The sequence below is a fragment of the Hylobates moloch genome, unplaced genomic scaffold, assembly GCF_009828535.3.
Source record: "Hylobates moloch isolate HMO894 unplaced genomic scaffold, HMol_V3 SCAFFOLD_3, whole genome shotgun sequence".
NCBI lineage: Eukaryota > Metazoa > Chordata > Mammalia > Primates > Hylobatidae > Hylobates > Hylobates moloch.
In genome coordinates this window covers 36,264,008-36,276,733 of record NW_026652278.1, presented here as the reverse complement: position 1 = coordinate 36,276,733, position 12,726 = coordinate 36,264,008, and the positions used below count along the sequence as shown (strand labels likewise).

General features: G+C 46.5%; 1 protein-coding gene across 1 annotated transcript in view; it reads right to left on the bottom strand.

The window, feature by feature from the left end:
• Positions 1-10,734, bottom strand: part of RRP12 (ribosomal RNA processing 12 homolog) — a 47,773-nt gene extending 37,039 nt beyond the window's left edge. Inside the window, exons 1-4 of the mRNA XM_032135286.2 lie at positions 10,487-10,734; positions 9,699-9,928; positions 5,709-5,792; positions 1,774-1,850 (exon numbers count right to left, since the gene is read on the bottom strand). Coding sequence (XP_031991177.1) covers positions 1,774-1,850; positions 5,709-5,792; positions 9,699-9,928; positions 10,487-10,625 — 530 coding nt within the window. The 5' untranslated portion in view covers positions 10,626-10,734. The remainder of the gene's footprint in view (positions 1-1,773; positions 1,851-5,708; positions 5,793-9,698; positions 9,929-10,486) is intronic.
• Positions 10,735-12,726: the final 1,992 nt, after the last annotated feature.

Here is a 12,726-nt window from a genome sequence, read left to right as displayed (position 1 = left end):
ATTAGCTGGGCATGGTGGTGGGCGCCTGTAGTCCCAGCTACTTGGAGAGGCTGAGGCAAGAGAATGGCGTGAACCTGGGAGGCGGAGCTTGCGGTGAGCCAAGATTGCGCCACTGCACTCCAGCCTGGGCGACAGAGCAAGACTCCGTCTCAAAAAAAAAATAATAATAAATAATTTTTATTACTCGAAACAAGTTTCATTTTCTTTTTTTTTGAGATGGAGTCTTGCACTGTTGACAGGGCTGTAGTGCAATGGCGCGATCTCAGCTCACTGCAACCTCCGCCTACTGGATTCAAGCAATTTTCCTGCCTCAGCCTCCCGAGTAGCTGAATTACAGGCGCCTGCCACCATGCCCAGCTAATTTTTGTGTTTTTAGTAGGGACGGAGTTTCACCATGTTGGCCAGGTTGGTCTCCAACTCCTGACCTCAGGTGATCTGCCCACCTCAGCCTCCCCAAGTGCTGGGATTACAGGCATGAGCCACAGCATGTAGCCTACCCAGCTAATTTTTATATTTTTAGTAGAGACGGGGTTTTACCATGTTGGCCAGGATGGTCTCGATCTCCTGACCTCTTGAATCTGCCTGCCTCGGCCACCCAAAGTGCTGGGATTATAGGTGTGAACCACCGCACCAGGCCAAAAAATTTCATTTTCAATAGAGGTTTCTGACTCTGCTTTTGCCTTCAACACTTTCACAATGATTTTCTGCTCTGCAATAAATAAAGCACACTTGATTCTGTTATGAACACACTGAATACACATGGAACCAAGGAAGCACTGCAGGCCCTACGGACGTGCCTTTTGTTTTGTGAAGGGGTGGCCTGCCCCTCCACACCTGTGGGTGCTTCTCGTTAGGTGGGACGAAAGACTTGAGAAAAGGAATAAGACACAGAGACAAAGTGTAGAGAAAGAAAAGCGGGGCCCAGGGGACCGGTGCTGTGCTTACAGAGGACCCGCACCGGCACCGGCCTCTGAGTTCCCTTAGTATTTATTGATAATTATCTTTACCATCAAAAAGATAAGGGAGTGACTGGGCAATAGGCCTTGCAACATAAGTAAGTTCAAAAGAAAATGCTGTGCCTTTGAGATGCATATGCGAACATCTCCATAAACCTTCTGGCAGTATTGCTCCATCCATCGCCCAGGGATGGGCAGGAGAGGAATGTTCTTCTTTTTTTCTAGATTTAAGAGAATGGTGATGACCTTTAACCATAAGCAGCCTTTAGGCACTTGTTTAACAAAGCACATCTGCACTGCCCAAAGTCCTTTTAACCTTAAGTCACCACAGCACATGTCTCTTGCAAGGACAAGGTTGGGGGTAGGGTCACAGATTAACAGCATCTCAAATACAGAACTAAATGGAGTCTCTTATGTCTACTTCCTTCTATATAGACACAGTAACAGGCTGATCTCTCCTTCTTTTCCCCACAGTTTTGGACGATCGAATAAGAACTTTAGATCTCACAGCACAAGCTCCTGAAAGTCTGCCTGGACACACACCACGTGAAGATTTTGGTGCTTTCCCAACCTTGTTGGCATAAAGGTAAACGATTCTAATACCAGGGGTTCAGGACAGCCTAGTTTTGTTAGAGGTTTCTCACTAGAGGCCTACGACGGTATGTCACACGCTGGCCCATTCTGCATGCCTCTAGACAGTGTTCATGAAGAGCAAGTATCTTTTTAAAAAACAATTCCCTGATCCTGTTTCTCCTGTCCACGTTCCCTTCTCCCCTCCACAAAAAGCCTTGGGGTTCAAACAGGAGGCAGAACTCACCGCTTCAGGACAAGGTTCAGCAGGTAAGCAACGGCAGCCAGGGACTCCGGGGACTCCACAGCTTCCATTGTTGTCATCTGAGGGCCAGATTGAGGGGGTGTGAATGGATAAAAACTTATACTGAGCAAACAGGAAAGAGAGTGGGGGAACATGTGCCCAGCAGAACAGTTGTGACCGAGAACCACAGTATCAGAGGTTCAAATCCCGACTCTGGCATTGTGTGGTTTTGGGCTAGTAATTTAACCTATCTGTGACTCAGTTTCTTCATTTGTAAAGTAGGGATACTAATGCTACATACCTTATAAGTTGTTGTGAGGTTTAATTGAATTAATATATAAAATACTGCCTGACACATAATTAAAACTATATATATGTGGCTGGGCGTGGTGGCTCACGCCTGTAATCCCAGCACTTTGGGAGGCCAAGGAGGGCAGATCACGAGGTCAGGAGATCGAGACCATCCTGGCTAACACGGTGAAACACCATCTCTACTAAAAAATACAAAAAATTGGCCGGGCGCGGTGGCTCATGCTTGTAATCCCAGCACTTTGGGAGGCCGAGGCGGGCGGATCACGAGGTCAGGAGATCGAGACCACGGTGAAACCCCGTGTCTACCAAAAACACAAAAAATTAGCCGGGCGTGGTGGCGGGCGCCTGTAGTCCCAGCTACTCGGAGAGGCTGAGGCAGGAGAATGGTGTGAACCCGGGAGGCGGAGGTTGCAGTGAGCCGAGATCGCGCCACTGCACTCCAGCCTGGGCGACAGAGCAAGACTCCGTCTCAAAAAGAAAAAAAAATAGCCAGGCGTGGTGGCGGGCGCCTGTAGTCCCAGCTACTCGGGAGGCTGAGGCAGGAGAATGGCATGAACCTGGGAGGCGGAGCTTGCAGTGAGCCGAGATCGCGCCACTGCACTCCAGCCCGGGCGACAGAGTGAGACTCCGTCTCAAAATAAATAAATAAAAAAAAATAAACTATATATATGTTTATGTGCATATACATACAGAGATAGATAGATAGTTTTTTTGAGAGACAGGGTCTCCCAGGTTGGAGTGCAGTGGTAAAATCGTAGCTCACTGTAACCTTGAACTCCAAAGCTCAAGAGATCCTCCCACATCAGCTTCCCAAGCAGCTAGAACTACAGGCATGCGCCACAAAGCTTGGCTAATTATTTTATTTTTTGTAGAGACAGGGTCTCACTATATTGCCCAGGCTGGTGTCAAACTCCTAGCCTCAAGCACTCCTGTGACCTTGGCCTCCCAAAGTCCTAGGATTAAAGGCGTGAGCCACCATACCCAGCCAAACACCACATACTGCCATCTAATTTATTTCATTATTCTAGAGCAGAGGTTGACAAACTTTTTCTATCAAGGACCAGATAGTAAATATTTTTGGCTTTGCATGCACATTTGGTGGCTGTTGTATGCTCTTTTTGTGTGTGTTTTAACAATTCTTTAAAAATGTAATAACTGGGCTGGGCACGGTGGCTCATGCCCGTAATCCCAGCACTTTGGGAGGCCAAAGTGGGAGAACTGATTCAGCCCAGGAGCTCAAGACAAGCCTGGGATACATGACGAAACTCTGTCTCTACTAAAAATACAAAAATTAGCTGGGCATGGTGGCAGGCGCCTGTAATCCCAGCTACTCAGGAGGCTAAGGTATGATCATCGCTTGAACACAGGAAGTGGAGGTTGCAGTGAGCCATGATCACACCACTGCACTCCAGCCTGGGCAACAGAGTGAGACCCTGTCTCCAAAACAAAACAAAAACAAAAACAACAAAAAAACCCAAAGACAAAATAAAAAGTATATACACACACACACACACACACACACACACACACACACACACACAGACACACATACATACATACACATATATATTTATTTATGTAATGTAATAAGTAGGCCAGCATGGTGGCTCACACCTGTAATCCCAGCACTTCGGGAGGCTGAGGTGGGGGGGGATCACCTGAGGTCGGGAGTTCAAGACCAGGCAGGTCAACATGGTGAAACCCTATCTCTACTAAAAATACAAAAATCAGCCAGGTGTGGTGGCGCATGCCTGTAATCCCAAGTACTCAGGAGGCTGAGGCATGAGAATTGCTTGATACCATGAGACAGAGGTTGCAGTGAACTGGGATCGTGCCACTGCAGTCCAACTTGGGCAACAGAGTGAGACTCTGTTTCCAAAAAAAAAAAAAAGTAGGCTAGGCCTGGTGGCTCACGCCTGTAATCCCAGCACTTTGGGAGGCTGAGGCAGGCAGATCACGAGGTCAGGAGTTTGAGACAAGTCTGGCCAACATAGTAAAACCCTTTCTCTACTAAAAAATACAAAAAATTAGCTGGGTGTGGTGGTGTGCACCTGTAATCCCAGCTAGTCGGGAGGTTGAGGCAGGAGAATCACATGAACCCAGGAGGCGGAGGTTGCAATAAGTTGAGATCATGCCATTGCATTCCAGCCTGGGCGACAGTGCGAGACTCTGTCTCAAAAAAAAAAAAAAAAAAAAAAAAGTAATAAGTAGCCAGTTGCAGTGGCTCATGCCTGTAATCCCAACAATTTGGGAGGCCAAGGCAAGATGACAAGATGGTTTGAGCCCAGCAATTTGAAACCAGCCTGTGTTGCAGGAAGTCAGGGACCCCAAACGGAGGGACTGGCTGAAGCCATGGCAGAAGAACGTGGATTGTGAAGATTTTAGGGACATTTATTAGTTCCCCAAATTAATACTTTTGTAATTTCTTATGCCTGTCTTTACTACAATCTCTAAACATAAATTGTAAAGATTTCGTGGACACCTGTCACTTCCCCAATCAATACCCTTGTGATTTCCTATGCCTATCTTTACTTTAATCTCTTAATCCTGCCAGCTGAGGAGAATGTATATCACCTCAGGACCCTGTAATAATTGAGTTAACTACACAAATTGTACAGCATGTGTGTTTGAACAATATGAAATGTGGGCACCCTGAAAAAAGAACAGGATAACAGCAATTGTTCAGGGAATAAGAGAGAGAACCTTAAACTCTGAGCCGGGCAGAACAGAGCCATATTTCTCTTCTTTCAAAAGCAAATGGGAGAAATATCACTGAATTCCTTTTCTCAGCATGGAATGTCCCTGAGAAAGAGAATGCGCACCTGGGAGTAGGTCTCTGAACTGGCCCCTCCGGGGTGTACCTGTCTCTTATGGTCTAGATTGCAGAGGTGAAATAAACTCCAGTCTCCCATAGCGCTCCCAGGCTTATTAGGAAGAGGAAATTCCCACCTAATAAATTTTGGTCAGACCGGTTGATCTCAAAACCCTGTCTCCTGATAAGATGTTATCAATGACAGTGGTGCCTAAAACTTCATTAGCAATTTTAATTTCGCCTCGGTCCTGTGGTCCTGTGATCTCGCCCTGCCTCCACTTGCCTTGTAATATTCTATTACCCTGTTAAGTACTTGATGTCTGTCACCCACACCTATTCGTATACTCCCTCCCCTTTTGAAACTCCCTAATAAAAACTTGCTGGTTTTTGTGGCTTGTGGGGCATCACAGATCCTACCAATGTGTGATGTCTCCCCCGGACGCCCAGCTTGAAAATTTCTCTCTTTTGTACTCTGTCCCTTTATTTCTCAAGCCAGCCGATGCTTAGGAAAATAGAAAAGAACCTACGTGATTATCGGGGCAGGTCTCCCGATAAGCCTGGACAACATAGTGAGACCCCATCTCTTAAAAAAAAAGAAACAAAGAAAGAAAGAAAAGAAAAGAAAAAAGAAAAGAGAAAATAAAAATGTAGCAAATACCACCAGCCTTCCTAAGCCACCTGAGAATAACTGAAGCACTTTCACCTGGTCAAGGCTGTCCTTCTCTACCCCCACATGCCAGGGGCACTCATCTTCTCGCTAAATCTTGCATAACCTGCTGCTCTGAACACCCACCCTCCAGTGGCACCCACTCACCAGAGCAGCGAAGTACTCAGTCTCCGTCTCCTTCCCTCCCTGGGAGCGAATCACCTCAGTGACAGCAGCCAGAACAGCACAGATCTGCACAGGAAGGAGAAAGCACTGTGACTATTTGAGACCTAACCCCACCCCAGGGGAGCCTCCTTTCCTTGCTCCTTCACAGATTAATCTCTGGTTAAAGCTCAGAGACAGACAAGACAGGCAACATTCAGGGCCTAGGTCCATACCAGGGGGCCCAGCAAATAAGAAGACTCAGAAAATGCTTGCTAAAATTCCACCATGAGGTACTAACCTTGTAGAAATACCTGCATGAGATGAGTGTGCAAATATTTATGTACAAGGATGTTCATGGCAGCAACAAATTGGAATGGTCAAGAAGCCATCAACAGGAGATTAATAATGTACTGTAGTTGTCTCTAATGTACTGCAGTTATTGAGGGGGGGATTGGTTCCAGGACCTCTGAAGATACCAAAATACAAGGATGCTCAGGTCCCTTATATAAAATGGTGTAGTATTTGTGTATAACCTATATACATCTTCCTATATACTTTATTTATTTTTTTTTGAGACAGAGTCTCACTGTCACCTAGGCAAGAGTGCAGTGGCATGATCTCAGCTCACTGCAACCTCCGCCTCTGGGTTCAAGCAATTCTCCAGCCTCAGCCTCCCAAGTAGCTGGGATTACAGGTGTGCACCACCATGGCCAGCTAATTTCTGTATTTTTAGTAGAGATGGGGTGTCACCATGTTGACCAAGCTGGTTTTGAACTCCTGGCCTCAAGTGATCTGCCCTCCTTAGCCTCCCAAAGTGCTGAGATTACAGGCATAAGCCACTATGCCTGGCGTCCCATATACTTTAAATCATCTCTAGATTACTTGTAACACCTAACACAATGTAAATGCTATATAAATAGTTGTTATACTGTATTTTTGTTGTTGTTGTTTTTGTTTTTGAGACAGAGTCTCACTCTGTTATCCAGGGTGGAATGCAGCGGCGCACTCTCTGCTAACCGCAGCCTCCACCTCCCGGGTTCAAGCGATTCTCCTGCCTCAGCCTCCTGAGTAGCTGGGATTACCGACATGTGCCACTACGCCAGGCTAATTTTTTGTACTTTTAGTAGGGATGAGGTTTCACTATGCTGGCCAGGCTGGTTTTGAACTTCTGACCTCAAATGATCTGCCCACCTTGGCCTCCCAAAGTGCCAGGATTACAGGCGTGAGCCACCTTACCCAGTATATTATTATTATTTTAAAAAGATTTTTCAATCCATGCTTGATTGAATCTGTAGGTGCAGAACCCGCAAATATGGAGACCTGACTGTATCATTATATAATAATGAAAGATTTAAATAGTGCATTATTCAAAAGAATGAGAACAGCTATATATTAACTTATAAATGTCGTTCAGTAGGGAAGAAGTTGCAGAACAGTGGATAGAAAATAAACTAATCAAGCACGGCACAATGGCTCACACCCGTAATCCCAGCACTTTGGGAGGCTGAGGTGGGCAGATCCCTTGAGCCCAGGAGTTCCAGACCAACCTGGGCAATATGGCAAACCCCATCTCTACAAAAAATACAAAAATTAGCTGGGTATGGTAGCACTCCCCTGTAGTCCCAGCTACTTGGGAGTTGGGAGGCTGATCAGCCACTGCACTCCAACCTGGGTGACAAAGTGAGACTCTGTCTAAAAAAAAAGAAAAGAAACTAATCACATTTTGGTAAACCTAAATAACAAAATTGGGTAAAAGAACAACAACAGGCCGGGCGCGGTGGCTCACGCCTGTAATCCCAGCACGTTGGGAGGCCAAGGCGGGCAGATCACGAGGTCAGGAGATCGAGACCATCCTAGCTAACACGGTGAAACCCCGTCTCTACTAAAAAATACAAAAAAATTAGCCGGGCGAGGTGGCGGGCGCCTGTAGTCCCAGCTACGCGGGAGGCTGAGGCAGGAGAATGGCGTGAACCCCGGGGGACGGAGCCTGCAGTGAGCCGAGATCACGCCACTGCACTCCAGCCTGGGTGAAAGAGCGAGACTTCGTCTCAAAAAAAAAAAAAAAAAAAAAAAGAACAACAACAACAACAACAACAACAACAAAAATATATATATATATATATTTTTTGAGACAGAGTCTTGTTCTGTCACCCAAGCTGAAGTGCAGTGGTGCGATCTTGGGTCGCTGCAACCTCCGCCTCCAGGGTTCAAGTGATTCTCGTGCCTTAGCTTCCCAAGTAGCTGGGATTACAGGCACATGCCACCATGCCAGGCTAATTTTTTAGTAGAGATGAGTTTTCACCATGTTGGCCAGGCTGGTCTCAAACTCTTGACCTCAAATGATCTGCCCACCTCGGCCTCCCAAAGTGCTAGGATTACAGGTGTGAGCCACTATGTCCGGCCTGAAAATTTAATTTTTAAATTTCAACTCCTCATAATTTAAAATACTTGACCCATTTACTAGGAAACATGTATTTGTAACAACCTGGCAAATAGGTTCATACTAATTCATAGTAGACAAATCTACTTGTACAACTATAAATGTTATGAACTCTAAATACACACAAATCAAGTATTTCCAATGAAAATTTAGCATCTAAGTAGGGGTATATGGGTAAATTATACACTAGATTTTGAAGACTTGGTATCATAAAAATAACGCTGTAGTAAAATATACTGATTATACATTGAAGTGATAATATTTTAAAGATACTGAGTTAAATAAAGTACATTATTAAAATTAATTTGGGCCGGGCGCAGTGGCTCACACCTGTAATCCCAGCACTTTAGGAGGCCGAGGCAGGTGGATCACCTGAGGTTGGGAGTTTGAGACCAGCCTGACCAACATGGAGAAACCCCGTCTCTACTAAAAAACAGAAAATTAGCCGGGCATGGTGGCGCATGCCTGTAATCCCAGCTACTCGGGAGGCTGAGGCAGGAGAATCACCTGAACCCAGGAGGCGGAGGTTGCAGTGAGCCGAGATTGCGCCATTGCACTCTAGCCTGGGCAACAAGAGCAAAACTCCGTCTCCAGAAAAAAAAAAAAAAAAAAGATGAATTTATTTTACCTGTTTCTTTCAGTTTTCAATATGGCTACTAAAAATTTTTAAATTACATAGGTGGCTTGAATTTAGATTACTATGGGACAGAGCTGGTCCAGGAAGACAGACAATGACCCATTAACAGGAGCTCTGTGAAGAGTCTGACTCAAGTTGGGGGATCTACCATCACATTATATTCTTCTTATATCATTTTGACATCATTTAGAATTTTGACATTTTTTATTTCAAAAACAAAAAATATATATAACTTTAAAGTATAGATAATAAAAGTAAGGCCAGGCACGGTGGCTCATGCCTGTAATTCCAGCATTTTAGGAGGCCAAGGCAGGCGGATTACCTGAGTTCCAGAGTTTGAGACCAGCCTGGCTAACATGGTGAAACCCCGTTTCTACTAAAAAAAAAAAAAAAATTAGCTGGGCGTGGTGGCACATGCCTGTAATCGAAGCTACTTGGGAGGCTGAGGCAGGAGGATTGCTTGGGCCTGGGAGATGGAGGTTGCAGTGAGCACTGCACTCCAGCCTGGCCAACAGAACGAGACTCTGTCTCAAAATAAATACATGAATTAAGTTAAATTAAATTAAAGTAAATAAATTTGGTTCTTGCTAAACATTTCCTAATCACTGTTACTCAGCATTTATTTACTCAACATATGTTTATTGAAAATACACTGTGTAAGAAGTGCTGTGTTAGGTATAGCCGAGGAGAGAAATGTTTGGAAAATATTTCTACCCTCAAGTACTTCAGCAGAGATGTTCTTACAAAAAGCAGAAAGTGGAACCTGCCCTAGGAGGAGACATAAAGGGCAGGAGCGATGACGCATCATCCAGAAATACCAGCTGTTGTCATCGGAGACCCGTCAGCCAGAGCTGAAGAAAAGGCATGAGATGGCCTCTCCTCACTATCCTATGGCCCTCCTGACCCTCGCCCCTACCTCCTTGTGGGCAGCCGAGTTGGACTCCCAGAAGCGCTGTACTTTGCTGAAGGTGACGTTTGTGCAGTCGGAAAGGCCACTCAGGAAGGTGCCCGAGGACTTCTCGGTGACAGCCAGCTCCACCTCTTCTTCCATGGGCGTCTCGGGGGCTTCGCTTTGGCCCAAGCGCAAGGACCCTGACTGCAGCTCATTATGTAACTTCACAGCATCGACTGTCAGGTCACTCCTTCCTGAGAGCCAGAGGCACAAGGTAAGGCCCAAGCCTCCTTTTGGTCAAGAGAACAGAACAACCCCTGGGAAACAAACCAGCCCAGGCCAAATCTCCAACCCGAGAGGCTGAATTCTGAACACAGCCAGTCTCATAAAATCACTGTATGCCTAAAAACTTGAAAAACGAAGGAGAAAGGGAATCCTCCATGTAAAAGTTTCTGCTTCCCTGTAGCAGTAGCATAAACGCCACTGGGAATCGGCTGGGAGCTACATTCAGAGGGCCTGCAAAATAAATGAAGGTGAACGCGCTCTGTAAAGAGCTACCCAAGGTCCAAGCCATCTATCTCAACTCTGACACCCGCGGTACCTTACACAAGACATTCCCCTACTGCGGACCTCAGTTTCCGTATCTGCTAAATTGGAAGGACTGCCCTTCAGAGAGGGCTCCAGATCCGACATCCTAAGATATGAAAGGTCCAATGCCTGGCCCCGGACTCTCCCAGACGCCCCAGATTCATCTGGACCCAGGTCTGCCCGGAACCCCGCCCCCGGCTGCGCTCGGGTCCCAACCCAGCTACCTGACGGCCGGCTAAAGAAGCGGCTGCGGGCGGCCTGGCGGTAGCGGCAGATGGCGGGGTTGCTGTCGCTGCTGTGGCCTTTCTTCCAGCGCTTCAACTTAGCTGAGACACCAGAGGGCAACTTTCCCGAGCGACCCATGTTGACTAAGCCGTGGCGGGGAGTGAGCTTAAATGACCGGCTTCCAGGGACGTAGAAACACGCTCAGGACCCACGTGGATACCCTGTAGCCTTCACTTCCTCTTCTTCTGGCGTCACTTCCGGATTCGTGTGCATTACTATGGTAAAAGTCAACATCCGGTTTTACACCCCCTCCTGGCTTCGGATGGGGAGGAGCTCCAAGGAGATCCGTTGCTAGGGAGGAAGTTAGGTTGCTAAGGGTTCTATGGGGTTCTTACTCCAGCCAGGACCAGGTTTCAGGGCCACAGGAGTGAGCCTTATAAAACTGGAGTTTGGCTGAGCGTGGTGGTTCATGCCTGTAATCCCAGCACTTTGGGAGGCTGAGGCGGGTGGATCATTTGAGGTCAGGAGTTCGAGACCAGCCTAATCACCAGGGTGAAACCCCGTCTCTACTAAAATACAAAAATTAACTGGGCTTGGTGGCGCGTGCCTGTACTCCCAGCTACTCGAGAGGATGAGGCACAAGAATCACTTGAACTCGGGAGGTGGAGGTTGTAGTAAGCCGAGAAAACGCCTCGGCACTCCAGCCTGGACAACAGAGTAAGATTGTCTCAAAAAAACAAAACAAAGCAAACAAAAAACTGGAGTTCTTTTGCAGTTAAACAACAACAAAAAGTACATTTATATTACATTTGAAAATCTATTTTCAAAATTAAGCATAGAAACACATTTATATGAAAGTCATATACTTTCATATAAAAGTATATATGTAATCCCAGCACTCTGGGAGGCCGAGGCGGGCGGATCACCTGATGTCACGATGTTCGAGACCAGCCTGACCAACATGGAGAAACCCTGTCTCTACTAAAAATACAAAATAAGCCAGGCGTGGTCGCGCATGCCTGTAATCCCAACTACTCGGGAGGCTGAGGCAGGAGAATCGCTTGTACCCGGGAGGCAGAGGTTGCGGTGAGCCGAATCGCGTCATTGCACTCCAGCCTGGGCAACAAGAACGAAACTCCATCTCAAAAAAAGAAAAAAAGAAAGAAAAAAGGAAAAGTCAAAACTTATGGAGACTTGAAAGGGTGAAAATTAGCTTGACTTGAAAAAAAAAGCAATCAGTGGTGTTCTAGACAAACTTTGCTATTTTCATTTGTTACTGGAGATACTCAGTTGCTAAGCCACCCTTGCCTTATGACAGCATTCCATCCCTAATTAATCCCTGATTCTCCTCTCTCTCTCTCTCTTTTTTTTTTTTTGAGACAGAGTCTTGCTCTGGTGCCCAGGCTGGAGTGGAGTGCAGTGGCGCGATCTCGGCTCACTGCAACCTCCACCTTTCAAGTTCAAGCAATTCTCCTGCCTCAGCCTCCCAAGTAGCTGGAATTATAAGCATGCACCACCTCGCCTGGCTAATTTTTTTTTTTGTATTTTCAGTACAGACAGAGTTTCACCATGTTGTCCAGGCTGGTCTCAAACTCCTTTCCTCAGGTGATCTGCCCACCTCCCAAAGTGCTGGGATTACAGGCATGAGCCACCACACCCGGCATCCGGCCAATTCCCAGTTCTCCTAATTCCACCTCAGAACCAGCAACCAATCCAGTTTATCCCCACTCCCCTGAGACCCTCCTTAAAATCCTTCAACCAGATCCCAAACCTTACAAAAGACACGTTTCTCTTCCCTCTTGCCCAGCAGCTTTATTCTAAACCTTTAGCAGCATTCTTTGGAAGAAGATATATAGAACTAACAAAGTACATTTACAATATATAAAGAATTCCTACCAATCAATAAGAACAAGGCAGACAATCCAATAAAAAGAATGGGCAAAAGGGACAGGTGGGTGCAGTGGCTCATGCTTGGCCTGGAATTCCAACACCGTAGGAGGCTGGGGGGCAGGGAGTAGAGGGGAGGGAGGATTGCTCCAGCCTAGGAGTTCAAGACCAGCCTGAGCAACATCATGAGACCCCATCTCTACAAAACATACAAAAATTAGCTGAGCATGGTGGTGTGAGCCTGTAGTCCAGCTACTCAGGAGGCTGAGGTGGGAGCCCAGAGAAGGTCAAGGCTGCAGTGAGCTGTGATTGCACCACTGCACCCCAGCTTGGGTGACAGAGTGAGACCCTG